This window comes from Pleurodeles waltl, chromosome 4_2, assembly GCF_031143425.1.
Source record: "Pleurodeles waltl isolate 20211129_DDA chromosome 4_2, aPleWal1.hap1.20221129, whole genome shotgun sequence".
Taxonomy (NCBI): domain Eukaryota; kingdom Metazoa; phylum Chordata; class Amphibia; order Caudata; family Salamandridae; genus Pleurodeles; species Pleurodeles waltl.
In genome coordinates, this window is record NC_090443.1 from 420,245,733 (window position 1) to 420,264,184 (window position 18,452).

General features: G+C 45.8%; 1 protein-coding gene across 6 annotated transcripts in view; it reads right to left on the bottom strand.

Moving 5' to 3' along the window:
• PNPLA6 (patatin like phospholipase domain containing 6) overlaps positions 1-18,452 on the bottom strand; it is a 324,399-nt gene that overhangs the window by 196,267 nt on the left and 109,680 nt on the right. For all 6 annotated transcript variants that reach the window (XM_069231657.1, XM_069231658.1, XM_069231659.1 and 3 more), the window contains 6 exons: positions 17,771-17,854; positions 17,215-17,321; positions 15,436-15,627; positions 14,894-14,971; positions 14,142-14,347; positions 11,841-11,972 (listed from right to left, as the gene is read on the bottom strand). In XM_069231657.1, the coding sequence (XP_069087758.1) occupies positions 11,841-11,972; positions 14,142-14,347; positions 14,894-14,971; positions 15,436-15,627; positions 17,215-17,321; positions 17,771-17,854 (799 nt within the window). The remainder of the gene's footprint in view (positions 1-11,840; positions 11,973-14,141; positions 14,348-14,893; positions 14,972-15,435; positions 15,628-17,214; positions 17,322-17,770; positions 17,855-18,452) is intronic.

Sequence of the window (18,452 nt, forward strand, 5' to 3'; positions counted from 1 at the left end):
TTGAGCATCTGTCCTGCGTCAGAGTCAATACAGTAATGTTTAATGAACGTGTGAATTGACCACCAAGTCTGCTAAGGGAACATTCCTCATTAAGGCAGTCGTTGCGGTCTTGCCTCTGGGAGAATGTGCTCTTGGTCTGCCAGCGAAGATTTTGTTAGCTAGTTGGTAGCAAAATAGAATACAGGAGACAATCCATCTAGAGATTGATTGTTTGGAGGTGGCCAGACCGATGCGAACCGGTCCATAATTAACAAACAATTGTGGAGATTTTCGAAGAGATCTAGTCTTACCTAAGTAGAATTTTAAAATCCTCTTTACGTCTAGAGAGTGGAGAGCCCTCTCTGCTGGAGTAGATGGGTTTGAAAGAAAGTTGGCAAGGAAATCAACTGGTTGACATGAAAGTCGGAGATAACCTTGGGCAGGAATTTAGGATGTGTTTGCATCACTACCTTGGAGGAGTGGTATACCTTGTAAGGCTCGTGAGCACAGAGAGCCTGAATCTCGCTAACCCTTCGTGTTGATGTAATTGCCACAAGGAAAGCAGTTTTCCAAGTTAGGTGTTGGAGAGATGCTTTGTGTATGGGCTCAAATGGATTTTGCATGAGGCGTGAAGGGACCACATTAAGCTCCCATGATGAAGAAGGGCGCCTAACCGGAGAAAAGACCTTCTTTAATCCTTCTAAGATATCTTTGATGACTGGTATCCTAAAGAAAGGACTTTTGCGAAGGACCTTTTCTGTAAGCAGTCAGAGCTGCCAGTTGGACCCTAATCGAAGAAAGTTGCAGACCAGATTTAGGCAGGTCTAACAAGTATGGAAGAATGACATCTTCCTGGCAAGAAGTAGGGTCTATCATTTTGGAGGAATACCAGATGCAGAATCTCTTCCATTTGAAGGAATATGTCATACGGGTAGGTAGCCGTTTTGCCTCTTTTAGGATTTCCATACAATCCTGTGGAAGATTTAGGTGTCCATACTGTACTAACTCAGGAGCCATGCTGCCAAACTCAAGGAGGAGAGACATGGTGTCTCATTGCCCTCAGAATTTTGTTAGAAGGTCTGGCCTGCATGGCAGCCTGAGATGTGGTCGGAGCGACCGGTGAAGGAGGTCCGAGAACCACCACTGCCTCGGCCACTCTGGTGCAATGAGGATCATTCTGGCTGAAGTCACTGAGAGTTTGAGAAGGACTGCTGGGATCAGTGGAATTGGTGAAAAGGCATACAGAAATTTGTTGGACCAGTCTATCGACAGAGCATTCCACAACGATTCTGGATGGTAAAACTTAGGGTTATCAGAGGGTAGTGTTAAGCATTTGTTGTACACACACAAGCAGTAAGTGAAAACACACACTCAATGACTTAACTCCAGCCCAACAGGTTTATATACAGAAAAATATTATTTTGTTAATTTACTTCTAGAACCACAAGATTCTTTTGGCAGGTAAGTACATTAAATGAAAGATACTTTACACAGTAATACTTAGAACTTTGAACAGAATCAATATTGTACACAGTTTTCTTTAAAATGGCAAAAAGCTATTTTAAAAGTGGACACAGTGCAATTTTCAACAGTTCCTGGAGGAGGTAAGCAAAGTACAGTTTCTGAGGTAAGTACCACACTTACGGGTTCAGTCTCCGGGGCATAGGTAGCCCACCATTGGGGGTTCAAGGTAACCTCAAACAGCCAGCAGCAGCAACACAGGGCCGGTCAGGTGCAGAGGTCAAACAGAAGCCAAAATAACGTGGGCCCCTACGGAGAAAGGGGGTAATCCGGTTCCGTCCTGCTTGCAGGTAAGTACCCGCAGTGTCAGAGGGCAGACCAGGGGGGATTGGAGGAGTACTGGAGGGGCCCCAAGTAGGCACAAAAACCACACCCTCAGCAGCACAGGGTGGCCCGGTGCAGTGTGCAAACAAGGCGTCGGGTTCTCAATAGGAGATTATGGAGGGACCTGGGGGTCACTTAGGTGCTGCAGGCAGGGCACGGGGGCCTCTCGGGCAAGCCACTGACTGGGCAAGGGTGAGGGCCGCCTGCTGGTGGTTGCTGCACCGGTGGTCGGTCTCTCTCAGGCCAGGGGGTGCAGTGCTTCTCAAAGCGTCGGATATCTTTGTCCTGGGCAGTCGCAGTCAGGGGGGTCCTCGGGATTCCCTCTGCAGGCATTGTCGTGGGGGTGCAGAGAGGTCAGCCCAGGGTGAACACGTCGTTGGAGTCACCTGGGGGTCCTTTCTGGATAGTTGGTTTCTCTGGACACGGGCCGGGGGCACCAGGTGCAGAGTAGTTGGGCTCACGCTTCTGGAGTGAGGTGAGAGTCCCTTTAAAGTTGGTTTCTTGGTCTTCTTTGTGGACAGGTCTGCTGTCCCCGGGAGTTTATTGGTCCTCGGCGAGGCAGGCGGTCCCCTGGAGGCTTTTCAGGGGTCTTTGGTTCTGTAGAACACATTGCTTTTATTTTTGCAGCTTTTCGAAGCAGGAGACGGGCCAGTAGGGCAGGGGCAGAGTCAGTTGTTGTCTCCATCTCTTCTTCACTGGGTTTTCAACTCAGCAATCCTTCTTTCATGAAGGTCATCAGGAATCTGAAGAGCTGGGTTCAGGGTCACTCCTAAATACTAAATTTAGGGGTGTGTTAGGGTCGGAGGGCAGTAGCCAATGGCTACTGTCCCTGAGAGTGGCTACCCCCTCCTTGTGCCCACTCACTCTGGGGAGGGGGGCACATCCCTATTGGTCCTAATCCTTCAAAGCAAGATGGAGGATTTCTCAAGGAGGGGGTCACTTCACCTCTGGACACCTTAAGGGGGGGGGGGGGGTCCTGGCTAAAGGGGAGACTCCTTTTTTTCGCATTATCCCTCTGGACTTGCTGCCAAAAGTGGGGGCAGGCATCTCCACTACCTGGAGTACCCTGGGGCACAATAACACCAGGCTTGAGCCTTTGAGGCTCACCGCTAGGTGTTACAGTTCCTGCAGGGGGAGGTGTGAAGATCCTCCAACCAGGACAGGTTTTGTTTCTGATCACAGAGTGCACAAAGGCACTCACCCCATGTGGTCAGAAACTTGTCATGAAGTGGCAGGCTGGCACAGACCAATCAGTCACACACTAGCAGCTGGGTTAACATACAGGAGGCATCTCTAAGATGCCCTCTGTGTGCATTTTTCAATAAAACCCACACTGGCATCAGTGTGAGTTTATTGTGCTGAGAAGTTTGATACCACACTTCCCAGTATTCAGTGTAGCCACTATGGTGCTGTGGAGTTCGTTTTGACAAACTCTCAGACCATATACTTAATGTGGCCACCCTGCACTTACAATGTCTAAGAATTGACTTAGACACTGTAGGGGCATAGTGCTCATGCAGCTATGCCCTCACCTGTGGCATAGTGCCTTAGGGTTGTATGGACTGCTAGAGTGGTGACTCACCTATGCCACAAGCATTGGTTTGTGGGCATGGCCCTCTGATGGGAGTGCCATGTCGACTTTCTCTTTTCTCCCCACTAGCACACACAAGCTGCAAAGCAGTGTGCATGAACTGAGTGAGGGGTCCCGGAGGGTGGCATAATACATGCTGTAGCCCTTAGGGACCTTCCCTGACCACAGTGCCCTTGGTACCAGGGGTACTTTTATAAGGAACTTAACTGTGGGCCAGGGATGTGCCAATTGTGGAAACAAAGGTCCAGTTTTAGGAAAAGAACACTGGTGCTGGGGCCTGGTTAGCAGGGTCCCAGCACACTTCCAATCAAAGCTGGCATCAACACTAGGCAAAAAGTGGGGGTGACCATGCCAAAAGTGGCATTTTCCTACACTCTGTGGCAAAGAGGTCAATAGAAGGTGTGCCCTACAAATGGAAGATATCTTGAACGATATCTTCGTTGAGCACCCACTCGTGGTTCTCTTCGAGAACTCTGCTGAGGCATCCGCTTGTACATTCTTAGCACCTGGTAGGTGAGTTGATACTATGTTCAACCTCCTGGCTAGGAGCCAGTGCCATACTGTCTGGACCTCTTGAGACAAGACTCTGGATCTGGTTCCCCCTGCTTGTTCAGGTAATACATGGTGGTTGTATTGTCTGTCTGGACAAGCAGAGTGTCGGTGCTGACGGACGGGAGAAATGCCTTGAGAGCTAGGTGCACCGCAAGGGGCTCGAGGAGACTGATGTGGAATGACATCTCATTGGGAAACCAGAGGGCTTGTTTTTGTAGGTGACCCATATGCGCTCCCCATCACTATAGTCTCTGCTGGAGGCTGTGTCCGGAAAGGCATCCCTTGTAGGAGACTGGTTGAAGAACACCACCAAGCAAGGGATCTGATTGTGTGGGTGGACAGAAAGATTTGGTCTTCCCAGTTTCCAGACAGTTGATTCCATTGGTCCTCCAGGCACTCCTGAAGAAGTCGCATGTGGGGGCAAGTGTTGGGTGTCAGAAAGATGCAGGAGGCCATGGAGCCTGGAAGTGAGGAGACTGTGCACACTGTTGGGCAATGCATAGTTTTGAGTGCACAACACTTCTGAAGAATGGATAAGCGTTGTGCCTCCAAAGGACACACTTTTACCTGTAGTGTGTCTATAGTAGCTCCTAAGTAGTGCTGTTTCTGGACAGGAACTGTTGTGGACTTCAGACAGTTGACATGAAGCCACTCGTGGTTCTCTTCGAGAACTCTGCTGAGGGCATCCGCTTGTACATTCTTAGCACCTGGTAGGTGAGTTGATACTATGTTCTACCTCCTGGCTAGGAGCCATTGCCATACTGTCTGGGCCTCTTGAGACAAGACTCTGGATCTGGTTCCCCCTGCTTGTTCAGGTAATACATGGTGGTTGTATTGTCTGTCTGGACAAGCAGAGTGTCGGTGGTGACGGACGGGAGAAATGCCTTGAGAGCTAGGTGCACCGCAAGGGGCTCGAGGAGACTGATGTGGAATGACATCTCATTGGGAAACCAGAGGGCTTGTTTTTGTAGGTGACCCATATGCGCTCCCCATCACTATAGTCTCTGCTGGAGGCTGTGTCCGGAAAGGCATCCCTTGTAGGAGACTGGTTGAAGAACACCACCAAGCAAGGGATCTGATTGTGTGGGTGGACAGAAAGATTCGGTCTTCCCAGTTTCCAGACAGTTGATTCCATTGGTCCTCCAGGCACTCCTGAAGAAGTCGCATGTGGGGGCAAGTGTTGGGTGTCAGAAAGATGCAGGAGGCCATGGAGCCTGGAAGTGAGGAGACTGTGCACACTGTTGGGCGATGCATAGTTTGGAGTGCACAACACTTCTGAAGAATGGATAAGCGTTGTGCCTCCAAAGGACACACTTTTACCTGTAGTTTGTCTATAGTAGCTCCTAGGTAGTGCTGTTTCTGGACAGGAACTGTTGTGGACTTCAGACAGTTGACATGAAGCCCAAGCCGATAAAGGAGATTGCATGTTCATTCCAATTGCTGTTGGGCTTCTGCACGGGTGGATGCCTTGATTAGCCAGTCGCCCAGATATGGGTAGACGAAGATTCTGTGTCTTCGAAGATGTGCTGCCACCACAGCCATGCATTTGGAGAAAGTTCTGGGTGCTGAGTTGAGGCCAAATGGTAAGACGGTGTATTGGAAGTGATCTTGTCCCACAACAAATCTCAGGAACTTCCGATGCTTTTTTACAATGTGGATATGAAAGTAGGCATCGTGTAGGTCTACTGAGCAAAGCCAGTCCCCTTGATGAATCAGGGGTATATTTGGTGTAAGGCCAGCACCCTGAACTTTTCCTTTCGGATCCATTTGTTGGCAATCTTCAGGTCTTGAATGGATCTGAACTCTTTCTTGTCCGTTCTTAGAACGAGGAAGTACCTTGAGTAAATGCCTTTTCCCTGCTGGTTGAGGGGAACAGGTTCTACTGTTTTCTTTTCCAGGAGGATGGAAACTTCCACCTTCAGACGACAGAGATAAGAAGTGGTGGACTTCGGCAGAAAATTTGGTGGCGGGGTGGAAAACCTGAGACAACACCCATTTTGTACAATGTTCAAGACCCAAGCGTCTGTTGTAATTCGTTGCCACTATGCCAGGCAATTGGTGACGCTTCCCCCCACCGGAGGGGGTAATGGATGCGGGGGAAGAAAACTTTTAGGGTTTTGAGGCTGAAGGTTGTCGAGAACCCTGATTGTGTTGATGTGTTGTTCATCCTCTTAGTTGTTTTCGCTGAGGCTGGTAAGATCTTTGGACTTGCTGCTGAGTTCTTGCAGGCAGCCACTGAGGGATGTGAACCCTCTGAGTAGAATAGAGACGTTGGAAAGGTCGGAAGGACCTTCATTGCTCTTTGGGTTTTTCAAGGCCCAATGCCTTCAATGTGTCCACCTCACCCTTCATCCTTGCCATTTCATCGTCGGCGTTAGAGCCGAACAGAGTGGAGTCTGAAAATGGCAGGTTCTGAATGCGTTGCCGAGCGTCCAGTGTCAGTGATGTCAGACGCAGCCATGAATGTCTCCTTAGCGTTACCCTGTGGCAGTATTTATGTGCAGAGAATAAGGAAGAGTGCGCCGCTGCACTAATGATCAGGTTAGAGACCATGGCACCTTCTTGGACAATCTCCAAAAAATCCTCCTTTTGATCTCTCAGGAGGTGTACTGCAAATTGGAGTAGGGAGTCCCACAGATACCTATCATATCTGCCCAAGAGGCCTGTTGCGCTTGCCGCCTTCATGGAGGTAGCAGCCGAACTACAGACTTTGTGGCCTGCTGAATCCACTTTCTTACTTTTTTTGTCAGGAAGAGAGGTAGAAGACGGAGAAGTAGTGAGAGATTTGCGGGTAGCCAGTATTACTACCAAATCAGGTGGAGGATCGAAGCGCAGAAAAAAAGGATCTTGTTCCGGAGGATGATACGTTTTCTGTAGTCTTTAGGGAGCAGACTTAGTCGTAGCCAGCATAAGAAAGACTTCCATAGCGGGTTCCAGAAGACCAGGCACTAGTGATAGAAAAGGTCTGCCGGCTATGCGCTGCTGGAGAGTCTCAAATATAATCGAAGTATATGGAGTTGTGACAGCCATCGGAATGTTGAGTTTCGTCGCACCTCGTACCACAATTTCATGTAAGGTATTGATATCATCAACCAGTGAGGAACTGGGTTAGGGAGAATCTGTTAGTGCAGGTGAAACGTTTCTGGTGGAGGACGAGGAACCTCTATGACGGTAGGCACGTGATCTTGATCTTTGTCTAGATGTGTGGCAGGAACGTCTTGACCTTGAACAGCCAGATGACTAATGGCCATGACAAGAATTGTGGCACAATCATGAGTGAGGTCTGGGAGCTGGGGCGCTGATAGGCACTTGAGGCACTGGAGGTGGTATGGGTGCCGGGAGAACCGGAGCAGCGGAGTCAGGCTTGGAGATGAAGGTTGTGGAGGTGTAGCAGCTGGTGGAGCAGAGGCGGCTCCTCCGTATGGGCGGAGGAGTGTCACCCTCCTGCCAGCAGCGGCAGCTGCAAAACCTTTGAAACAAAACAATAATAAACTATGGTTATTAACGTTTTGGTTAAAAGGGGGCAGGGCCACGGGGTGAGGTGCACTGGGGGGAGTGCTCAGCACTTCCCCTCAGAGGGCATGTGTTTTTAGCCGGCCGTCTTGGGCTGGCCAAACACACATGCGCTGTAGGCTGTCCCCAGAGAGAGCCTGCACAGGCTCTCAGTCTGCCTGGGAGCGCTCTGGCTAGGGGCTACCAGCCAATCCTGACGCTGCTTTGGTGAGCCTGTGCTTGCGTCCAGCCAGAAAGGAAGGAGTGAAGCGCGGACCGCGCAGAACAGGTGTGGTTTTTAAAAAATATTATTACATTTTAGCACCTCCTCCCCGCACCTTACGCGGGCCGCGAACCACTACTGAGTGTGAAGAGAAGGCGATGAAGGTAAAAGCACCAGAGAAGGGGAATGGTGCGAATCCGATGAAGAGGAGATCCTTTTCTGCCTCCTCGACAGCGAAGAACTCTTCTACGTCGATATTTCTCTCCGACATCTAGGTGTCAACGTTGAGCGGGACCTCGACGTCGAACTGCGACATCAGTGTTTTCTTCGCCTCAACATTGATTCCAACAACGTTGATATGCTCCTCGACGTCGTGTGCCATGCAGTCCTCGATGTTGTGCAGTGTCTTGACGTCGAGTGGTTACGTTTGTGCGACGTCGAGCATTTTGGCGCCATAACTCCTCTCGGCGTCGATCTCCTTGACGTTGACTGGGACCAAAAGCATTTTCTTGCAGAAAAACGCCTCTCAGACCTTCCACATCCACTGGAGTCTGACGGAAGAGCTCTGGTGGAAGACTGACCTTCCTCTCATTCAGAGGTCCTACTGGCTTCTTGGCGTTGTCTCTCTGCTCTCCCTTAAAGGTGAATCTTCTCACTGTGGCACAGGGTATGACTGGAAAATGACTTGCAGATGTTACAGGAGGCAGGAATGTGTGAAGACGGTAGGCAGATGATACATCATGAGAGTCTGTTTTGGCCTTTTTTCTGCCACATCGTGGGCATTTGTCAAATAGAGAGGACATTTTTACTGGGGAAAAATGCCTTAATTCCAGTCAGAAAGAGACACAAATCAAGAAAGAAAGTCAAAAGATGTCGAGTGAAACAGCTGTCACTGAGATTTTCACTGAATTTTTGCTCCAGGGACCTATCAGCAGGAGCCAGAAAAAAGAACTGAGGTAACTGCCTCTCTCTCTAGGCATGATGGGATACTGGAGGACTGGCTGTTCTTAAAATTACAGTCTCCTTTTTCTTCATTGATAATGGCAGCCTATGGGCTACCCTGCCCTGCACTCCATCATTGTTTTGCAAGGTTTGTGAAGGATTTTTTTCTGCTAAATTTTCAGCTCATTCGTGCATTTGAATGCATGTGCCTTAGCATTGTCCTTTATAAAGCAAACTGGATGAAGAAATGTAGACACTGTAGCCTATCCTGTAGGCTGCAAATGGAGAATCCTAAGTGACTTTGCAGGCCTTCCTGAAGTAAGGCGAACATGAACACTTAAGAAGTTATATTGGAAAAAGTGGTCCGGGATCTCCGCAGGCGGGAGGAACTATTCAACTCTTATTACTATACATGGAAATCCCCTACGAGAGAAACGTTTGTTCAAGTATGAGAATTTCTGTTCCCTTCTGTTTTTTAGGTGCTACCAATTTTTGTTGGTCTTGATGATGACCATCACCCAAGTCATTTAATAGGGTTGAAACACCGACAAAATTTCCATGGACTGTTTCTAAATCTGTTGTTTAACATTATACTCTGACATAGTGATGTTAATTAAATTTGCGTTTTTAACGGTCACAAGACTTGTATGTGTATATTTTGTATATAGCACATGTTCACTTTAATTCACTCATTTTACTTTGCTAATTTTTAGAACACCTTATTGAAACAAAATGTGTTTTCTAAAATTATCTTTTACTCTTATGTCTTCCAAGAAGTAAATATATGTGATTGGAATCCTGTATAAACCAATTTAATGGTGTTTTTTTTTTTTTTTTACTTTAGCCAAGGAAGGTGAGGCTCACACTTACCGCGAGGGGACCACTGTTTTGCTGCCCAGGTTCCAGGGTCATTGGACTGCCTCTTTTTAGACTAGAGGGATCATATATGCGTTGAAGAGGGTTGCGCTCAAGGAGGATTCTTGCTGAACTTCAGATGAGGTCGCAGGTGTCTGAGGTATTCGGTGCTAGGCTGATTGACTGGAAGCAAATTCATCTGAATGCATGTCCTTGGATTCTGATGTCGTGTAGGCGTTGGGTGAGGATGGAGTGGAAGACCATGTCACATGCTGCAGACGTCCAAACAACAAGGGCTGCACTGTTTCCTCTTTCGAGAACCAATCAGATGTCAACTGTGATGTCGATGAGGGCAGTTTCTGTGCTATGGTTGGGTGTGAAACCAAACTGAGTGGTATTGAGGAGTTGCTAGTCATTGAGGTGTTCAGGGAGGGAACTGTTGATGATTTTTTCTAAGACCTTGGCCGGGAATGGTGGCAGAGAGATCTGTCTATAGTTGCTGAGCACTGAAGGGTCCAGGAGGATTTCTTCAGCAATGGGAGGACAGTTGGTGTTTCCAAGCATCTGGGAAGCTCACGAAAGAGGTGAAGGCATTTAGAAAGGGTGTGAGCATTGTGCTGATGGGCTGCAGTCCTCTGGAGTAGGAGTGAACGCGGCAAGGATCCAGTGGTGCTCCCAAGTAGATGGACTTCATGGTGACCATGGTTTCTTCTGCGATGATGACAGGCCATGTGGGTAGCACTGATTTGTTGCAAAAGATCGGGGGCATTTGGTGAGGTCTGTTAGGTCCGGTTGCAGGTTGAAATTCCTGTAAACTACAGTGATTTTGTTGCTAAAAAATTGAGAGATGTTGTTGCAGAGATCCTGCGAGGGAGTGATCGAGTTGGAGGTGGCTGCTGGTGAGGTGAAATACTTCACAGTAGTAAAGATTTATTTGCTACTGTCAGTGCTGGCACTGATGCGGTACACCATAGCAGTGCGTTTTGGGGTCTAGATCATTTGGTGGTAGCATCTGAGAATAGATTTGAAAGTGCTGCTGTCTGCATTGTCCTTGCTCGTTCTCCATTTGCGCTCCAGTTGTTTTTAGTGGCAACCTTCTCAACAAACAATTGCTTGTTCACCTGACTCACTTACTCATAATAGTCCTAATGTGCCCGAACAGGTCCAAAGCACTGCACTCCCAATCTCTTTTTAAAAAAATCAGGAGACTTCCCAGGCACATGTCTAAACTTGTTCCAATACGTAACCAAGATAGGGATAAACACCTTGACAACTTAAGCAATGTGTACTCTTTCAATAATTAAAAAAAACACCTCTCCCTAAATGCAGTCCTCAATGGACATGACTAGTACATTCTAGGACACACTTTAAGAGATACAGCCACATCACTGCTGTTCAACACACAATTAAAAATATATTTGTGTATAAGGATGCATTACAAAGTAAACAAATGAAAAATGTTAGGACTTCCAGAATATCAATTAAAATGTGGTATTCTCAAAAGGTACAATTTTTATTATGGGAAAACCAACAAATATCATTACATATATTTACACTGGGGTAAAAACCACATTGCCCACCTTCCTTTACTCAAGACTGGCCTCATCATATAAATCATTATTGCTTCCATAGTCAAGGAAGGAGTGCAGAACACAACCATAAAAAGAAATGACCAGCACACCCAAAACAGTAGCTAACTATGAAGTCTTTTGCTCTTGATCAATGTCATCATCACCCTTGCATCCACATCTAGAGTACAGTGCTCCCTAAGAAATCCAGACACTTTCTCTGTAGATCGAATGACTCCATTAGGAAAAATAAAATCAATATCCATTGGGTGATTGACACATGAGAAATATGCAGACTTGCTATAAATTCTCCACATGTTGTGAGAGCCAATTTGTTTAGCGTATGGAGAATACCATGTTTCATCAATGCTACAGCATTTACAGAATAAATATGTGAATTAGGTCTTTCTTTTTGCTTCCACCACATGGGAAAATACAAAATCCTGTGAGTGGCATTTGTTTAATGGCCCACAGAGGTAAATGGCTAAATCCTGCATTTGACCTCAATACCCCATTGCGGCAACACAAAAGTAAGACTCGTTAATATTACCACTCTTAGAGGATAACAAGACAAGGACACAAACAGAAGACATCTTGTAGCAACTTTCCAATCGTTTTATAGATTTACAGTTAAAGGTCTGTCTCCCTCAGCATAATCTTAGTAATTTGGATGCTATAAACCTGCCCTATTGGCTAGTATCTAGGCAAATTCAAAGCTGAGCAATCTTACTTCTGCAACATGCTCCTTATCCAGTAGCCCACACAACTACTGTCATAAAATATAATTTCTCACCTGTACAAAGCTCGTCCTGCCTCAACCGCCATCCAGTCAATGGCAAAATCCATCTGACGTACAAATGGGGACATTCTTTTGGCTACAGTGTGGGCTGCACTCAGCACAACACTCGGCTGCACCCTCATGATCCTGCCAAGGGAACAAGATCACAAGTTAACTGCTAGCAAAACATTATAAGTATATCATCAATGGTGCAAGGACAAGGGATGTAGAAAATGATCGTGGTAAGACTACAGACCCCCTTCAAATTTGTAACTCAAGCGTAGTCAAACGTACAGTGTATACAAAGTATGCTTACTAGCAGAACATTAAAAGTATCTCATCCATGGTGCGAGAACAGGAGATGTAGAAATTGATAGTGGTAAAACAACAGGCCCCCTTCAAATCTGTAACTCAAGCAAAGTCAATATGCTTGCCAGAATTTGTGTAGGTGAAAAAGAATGAAAGTGGTTTTTCAAATGTAAATTACCACATACTATCCAAACTGAACACCTTTCAACATACTTCAAAAACTACAGCTTCAAGAAGAATTAAGACCAATACAACAATGGCGGTGTACACTTCTAGGTTGTCTTCTGGATTCTTATGGGATAAGAGCTGATGTGATTCCTAAAGTCAGAAGATTCATAGCTGAGAGACAACATGCCCATGGTTCAACCACTCCAACAATATACATAGTGGGATGCCACATAGAATCTACTGAGAAGCTTCTCCCTTGAGGCTACCTCCCAAGAGGAATGGGACAACAACTTTCAGCAGGTCTATCTATTTTAACTTTTGGGACATTATTAATCCCCATTCCAAATCTTGGAAGGGGCACAAGAAGGAAGCAGAGTTATTGCTTATCAGAGTGATGCTTTCACAGTCATGTGTCCACTTCAATGCACTGTTAAGAGTAGCAGTTTTGCTTGCTGGAAGCTAACCATGTGCAGCAGTGCATTTAGATAGCAAAGCACATTTAAATCAAGCACACCATCAGTTCATTGGGCAGGGAATCCTCAATGAGGGGAATTAGCAAATTATAAGAGAGCTGCACTGGCGTAAACAGCTAAAAGTGATGACTCAGATCACAGCTAGAACAAGCACTGACCAGCTCAGATAGCCAGGCTGTAGAATTAATTTCTTCTAGGCCAATGAATGCCAAGATACTCCTAATATCTTCAGATGGAAAGACACAGCAAAAGCACACCGAGTGTCTTCACTTGATGAAAAGGCGTCTCATATGGTGATTAAATTTGTCGAGTTAAACATGGAAACTCTATCCAGGGTGAAGGCTAGGGACGGCTTCCATCTTCAGTATAGCAAACTGAACTTGAAGATGGTGGAACAACCAAGTGTCCTGGACTGCCAAGTAGCATAGCAATTGAGATCTGCTTCATCAATGCTGAAGAATGTAGAAGAATAACAAGGCAATAAAGACTGACACAAAGTGGCCATTTTTGGTCCATGCCTGATGTTTGCTTGGGGAGGCCAATTCAAAGGAAATTGAGATTTGCTTTCCTATCACTGTAGGTGTCCGTGGTGCTGGCGATCCACACATTACAGTAAACTTTGTTAAAAGATAAGACTCGTTATGTTTAAAATGTTGTTCTTAGCTAATTACTTTCCTGAATTGGAATATTACAGTTTTCAGGACATAACAGCTGCCACCAACTACCATCTATTTTTCTGAAGGTCTTTAATATTAGTGTCAAAATTAGGAAGTCAGCATGTGTTAATCAATGGCAGTGCTTGACTAAGGTCTGGAGTCACAAAAAAGCTATAGGCCCAGCCAACATTGAACATTAGCCTCTGTACTTTTATCATCTATCTTTACAACTCCTATCCAAAATGTAAGGTCTTCAAGCCTCTGGTGCGCAGTCAGTGACTGAACGACCTGGTCCAGCAAGGAAGGAGCAGATAAAGATTTACAAAGTGGGTGACGAAAAGTGTACAAGCATGCTTAGTAGGAGAGTGATGGGCAAAAGGCAACTAGGCATGAAAAGAGAGTGGCACACAAAATGCATGCATTCTAGAAACGGGTGACATGCAAACACAGTGTGAGCAGACATACAGGGAAAATGACACAGAGTTCAGCATGTTTAGAAAAAGAGTGACACAGTGTGAAACGTGCTTGGTAGGAGGTGGCACATAGAGTGCATGCCTGCTTGACTGAAAAGGTAAAAGCATAGTGAAATCATGCCGGCAAGAAGATTGGCATCCTGAGCACAAGCATGCTTGGACATTCCAGAATTCAAGCGTGCTAAACATAAGAGTGACAAGAAGACTGTATGTGTTCTTGTGGAAAGCAGCACTAACTCGTAGAAGTTGCACTTTGAGATCTTGAGGAAAGTACAGTCACGATTTGCCTTGATGGTAAAGATGAGAGGTTCTCCAGTCAGCACTGCTAGCTGCCCAACCATCTCACCCGGCTGAGTTAGGAAGAGACACACGTCCTCTGCCTTGTTAATCATCCGCTGGTACACATGCAGGCAGCCCCACAGTACAAAGTGCAAGCTCACATCCTAAGGTTAAGAGAAAAACGATAATGTTGTGAGTTTGCAAAAAACCCCAAGGTCTCTAAACCATTGAAAATGTCATCACCGTCATTGTTTCTAATGATAATTATTTGAACGGTACATTAACAGAAGAACACCGAATTAACCGTAACTGTTGTTAAACACTGTGAAATGAATATGATTTAGATCAGATTACTAATACACAGGCAGACCGAATTTTTGATACTTCTGATAATGTTTTTAAGCAAAGAAGTGTCCTGTTTTGCATAACAAAAGCAAAACATCCTCACAGAAGGAAATACTCATTTAACACAACCAAGGACACCTGCTGTAGAGGCGTCATCCATTGATGAAAAATACTAGTTCATTATTGTTGGGGTACTGCCTCTCACCACTTTTCAGGCATGCTGTAATTTGACATGCACCTCTAGCAATGCATCTCTGATATACATGTCTGGTAGCCTTCCCCAACAAACATTATTAGGTCCCTGTGCCTGCTACATTCAACAACTCATCACTTAACTAACTACGTGGCACTAGCAGAACCATTACCTGATCGCCCTGGCGTGCAATTACAGTTCCAGCTTTGGCATGATGCAGTACGACACGATTGTTAAGCAGTGATGGATCCTATTAGGAAGAAGAACGAGAAAGACTGTCAGGTCCTGTTGAATAATGCACACCTGCACAAACCTCCCATGGAGCCCATCATAAGATGATCCTTTATCAATTATGGTGTTCAAGAGAACAACTGTACCGTGGGCTCAGCATCTATAAGCTTAACATTCACTATGGGTTAAACAGGCCTCCTAAAGCTGCAATGGACCCCTAGCAACTCTACACCAATTGGCTCCTTGTGGGTCTGTGCTCAACCACCAATTAGCTTTGCTAATTTCTTCAAGACAATCAAATGGTTAACAATTATAATGAAAAGTTATAAGTGTGAAAAATGCATACATGCGCTTGAATGAGCCAGACGGTATTCCCAGTCTTACTATCTCATGCAAGGAAGGAAATCGTTCCTCAGCTTGTTTGCATGTTGCCTAATAAACAGGATACCTAATCTCAAGGTACTCTAAACATGTGCTTCATACCTCAATTTTCATGAGCTTTGCCAGCTCCTGCTTGGCGATTTCAAACATGCCACTGGGTTGTTTGCCTTGGTATGGCCCGTATGGAGTGTCTCCACCTCCAGGATCCTCCTCAGTGTACTGGTAATGGTATATTCCAGGAGCCTGCTCGCCTACCGCCACTGGCTTGTGCTCCTTGGGATCTTGTGACATGGACTGGAATCAAGAGAAAACGAAGTTTTAGCACCTATGTTACCTGATGACTTGCATCAAGCAAGAAATCACTGAGTTACCTGACATCATGTACTGCTTAGGTTTATGGTCGGATCACTGTTACATCTGGAACAATCTGTGATTAACTGGAGGGGGATAAAACTATTCTTTGTAGTAGCAATCCAGGTACTGGGCCAGAAGAAGCTGTGTCAGATTAAACAATGATCAAATCTGCTACTGGATTAAAACCTGCTGATCCAGGTCTCTTACTGCCATGTGTGGTACTAAATCAGATTTCGCTGATCTGAGCATGAAGTACACCTGGTGTTGATCCAGAACTGCTGGGCCTATCTGCTAATCCAAACACGCAAAGGTTGATGGAAGGCATGCTTGCAAATAGTGTAACCTCTACCACTCACTTGAGGTAGCATTCAATTCATCCTTGCCCACCATGTCTACTCAGATTAACCCGAGCTACATGCAAATGAGTCTTGGTCCTGCTCCTAAATTAATGCGCCACACCGATCTGCCAAGTCAGGCCCTCTTTGACCCAGAACACAAAAAACAGAAAACAGATGCAAACTATCTGGGCCTCTTCAGTCAGATGCAGCCTGGCTCCAGTGGCACAGTGAGCACGAGACCCATATATGGGCATACTGTTGGTCACTTAAGGCGTTACACCAAACACAAAAAAGTTGATGGGAGGAATGCCTGCAAATAATATAACCATCAGCAATCACTCGGGGTAGCATTCCAACCCATTGTCTTTTCGCCCACTATGCCACCTCAGATTAAACCCAGCCATATTTAAATAAGCCTTTGTCTGTCTCCAAAAGGAACAACCCAGCTCGAACTGTCAAGCTAGGCCTTCTCTGAATTGTAACACAAGCAACACAAGAACAGTTGTGACCTACTTGAGTCTTTTTAGTCATATGCATCTTGGTTCCAGTGACACAATAAGCACTGAACCCACATCTGGGCATACCCGTGGCCACTTCGGGCTTTAGATTAAATACACCAGATATTAAGGCCATTATTTGGTTCCCAAGAAAGTGGAACTGAAAAAAAAGAGTGTTTAATTCAGGGATAGTTGTGGATGCCAGTGCAAAGTGTGTGTGTGGCTCAGCAGGTGGTGATTAGGTACCAGCCAGTGACATGAGCTCTGAGAAAATCATGCAAGACTCAAGGCAGTTATTTGGGCTCCAAGTCAGTTTTGAAATTTTAAAGCCCTGAAAGAGTAGTGTTTGTTACAGGGCTGTGGTGTGTAATCAGAAACAGTGGTGTGCAAGGAAAGACAACTGTTTGCAAGTAGAGGTGGTTGTGCATGAGCAGAAATAGATATGTGTGGGTACTCAAGGAGGTGTTCAGATTCCATAATACCTGCATCAATGCATTGTAAGTCACTGTGTACCAAGTACTGGCAACTCACTGTTCAATATGCTTTCACTGGAAATGACAATAATGTCTTCAGCACTGAAGACTAATAATGTTACCCCAGTGTACTGGACGAAGCCAGGCCGCTCTCTAGGGCTCATGTGTGAATAGGGCACAAGTGCAGAGGCAGGAGTACACTCCAGTTCAGGTACTCACCCTAGAAAAGGAAGACAGGGTGCAGGTGTTGGGCTCCTGCAGGGACACAGAAATCCTTCCCCGCTCATATGCCATATCAAAATCCGAGCATGAACCTCTCTGGACAACTGCATTAAAGGGTAAAAAAGAAAGATAGCACATTTGTGTTTGTAATTTGTCTGCGTGGAGTGTGTGATTGCAGGAGCTCTTCATAAAAAATAAAAAAACACTAGATTGACAATGGGTGAAACAGGAAGATTTAAATCTTCATGGGTCAGGCACATCAATGGCATACATTTTTTAGAAATATCAATTTTCTTTGACACTTTGCTTGCAAGGTCCTTTTCTCACCATCTCCTGCCTAGGGTAAGTGGTCAACACAAACGCCAAGCACTGTTAATACCTAAACTTCAAGGAGACAATGTTCACACACAAGAGACAGTTACAACGAAGTAATACTAGGGAAGCAAGGGCAGAACTGGTGGAAAAGTAGCTTGACATTGTTACAGAAGCCTCAAAATATGTTGTTGTCCTGCTCTCTTCAGCGAAAACCACGCTTCTACTGCACCGTACATACCAGAGATATCCACCGGCATGGAAATGCAGCGATTGAGAAGTGGGGGAGTCAAGATCTCTGTGACCGTCGCCTTCACTTGGTCACCTGTGAACAACATAAGAAATGTGTCAGAACCTTGCACCCACTAGCCATAAAGCTAGGTGCACCCAGTGATGGTACAGTATCCCTATAATATGAACAAGCATTTGCAATGCAATGGGTCTCTCAATCGCTCAAGTTAGAGCTATTAGCGCTGTAAATTTCTAACTGGACCTTTCTTGCCACTTAAATTGAAAATGAAAAGTAAAACATTTGACATAAGCGAGCCAGTTCAAAGTGTCATGGCCGCCATGAGCACGAAGGAGAGACACAGGAAGAAGTTCGCTCAAAGTTAAACTTATCGGCCATCGTGCAATTATCCATGCAACGGGGCAATCTGCGAGGCGGTACCACCCCCGCCCCCAAAACAGGGACAAACGTAAAACATTTACCAATGACAACAAAGGATTTTTGAAAGCAAGCCCTCGAATGAGTGAAAGTGATGGGTGTGCGGTGGGCGTGGATAAAAGCCACAATACTTACAACAAGTCAAAGAACCTGCACGCTCGACCTAAAAAAACTGGGAACGGTGGCAATTCATATTCCTCTGTAGACGGTCCAATGTCTGCAGTTCTCCCAGCTCTACTTATATACATTGAATTAA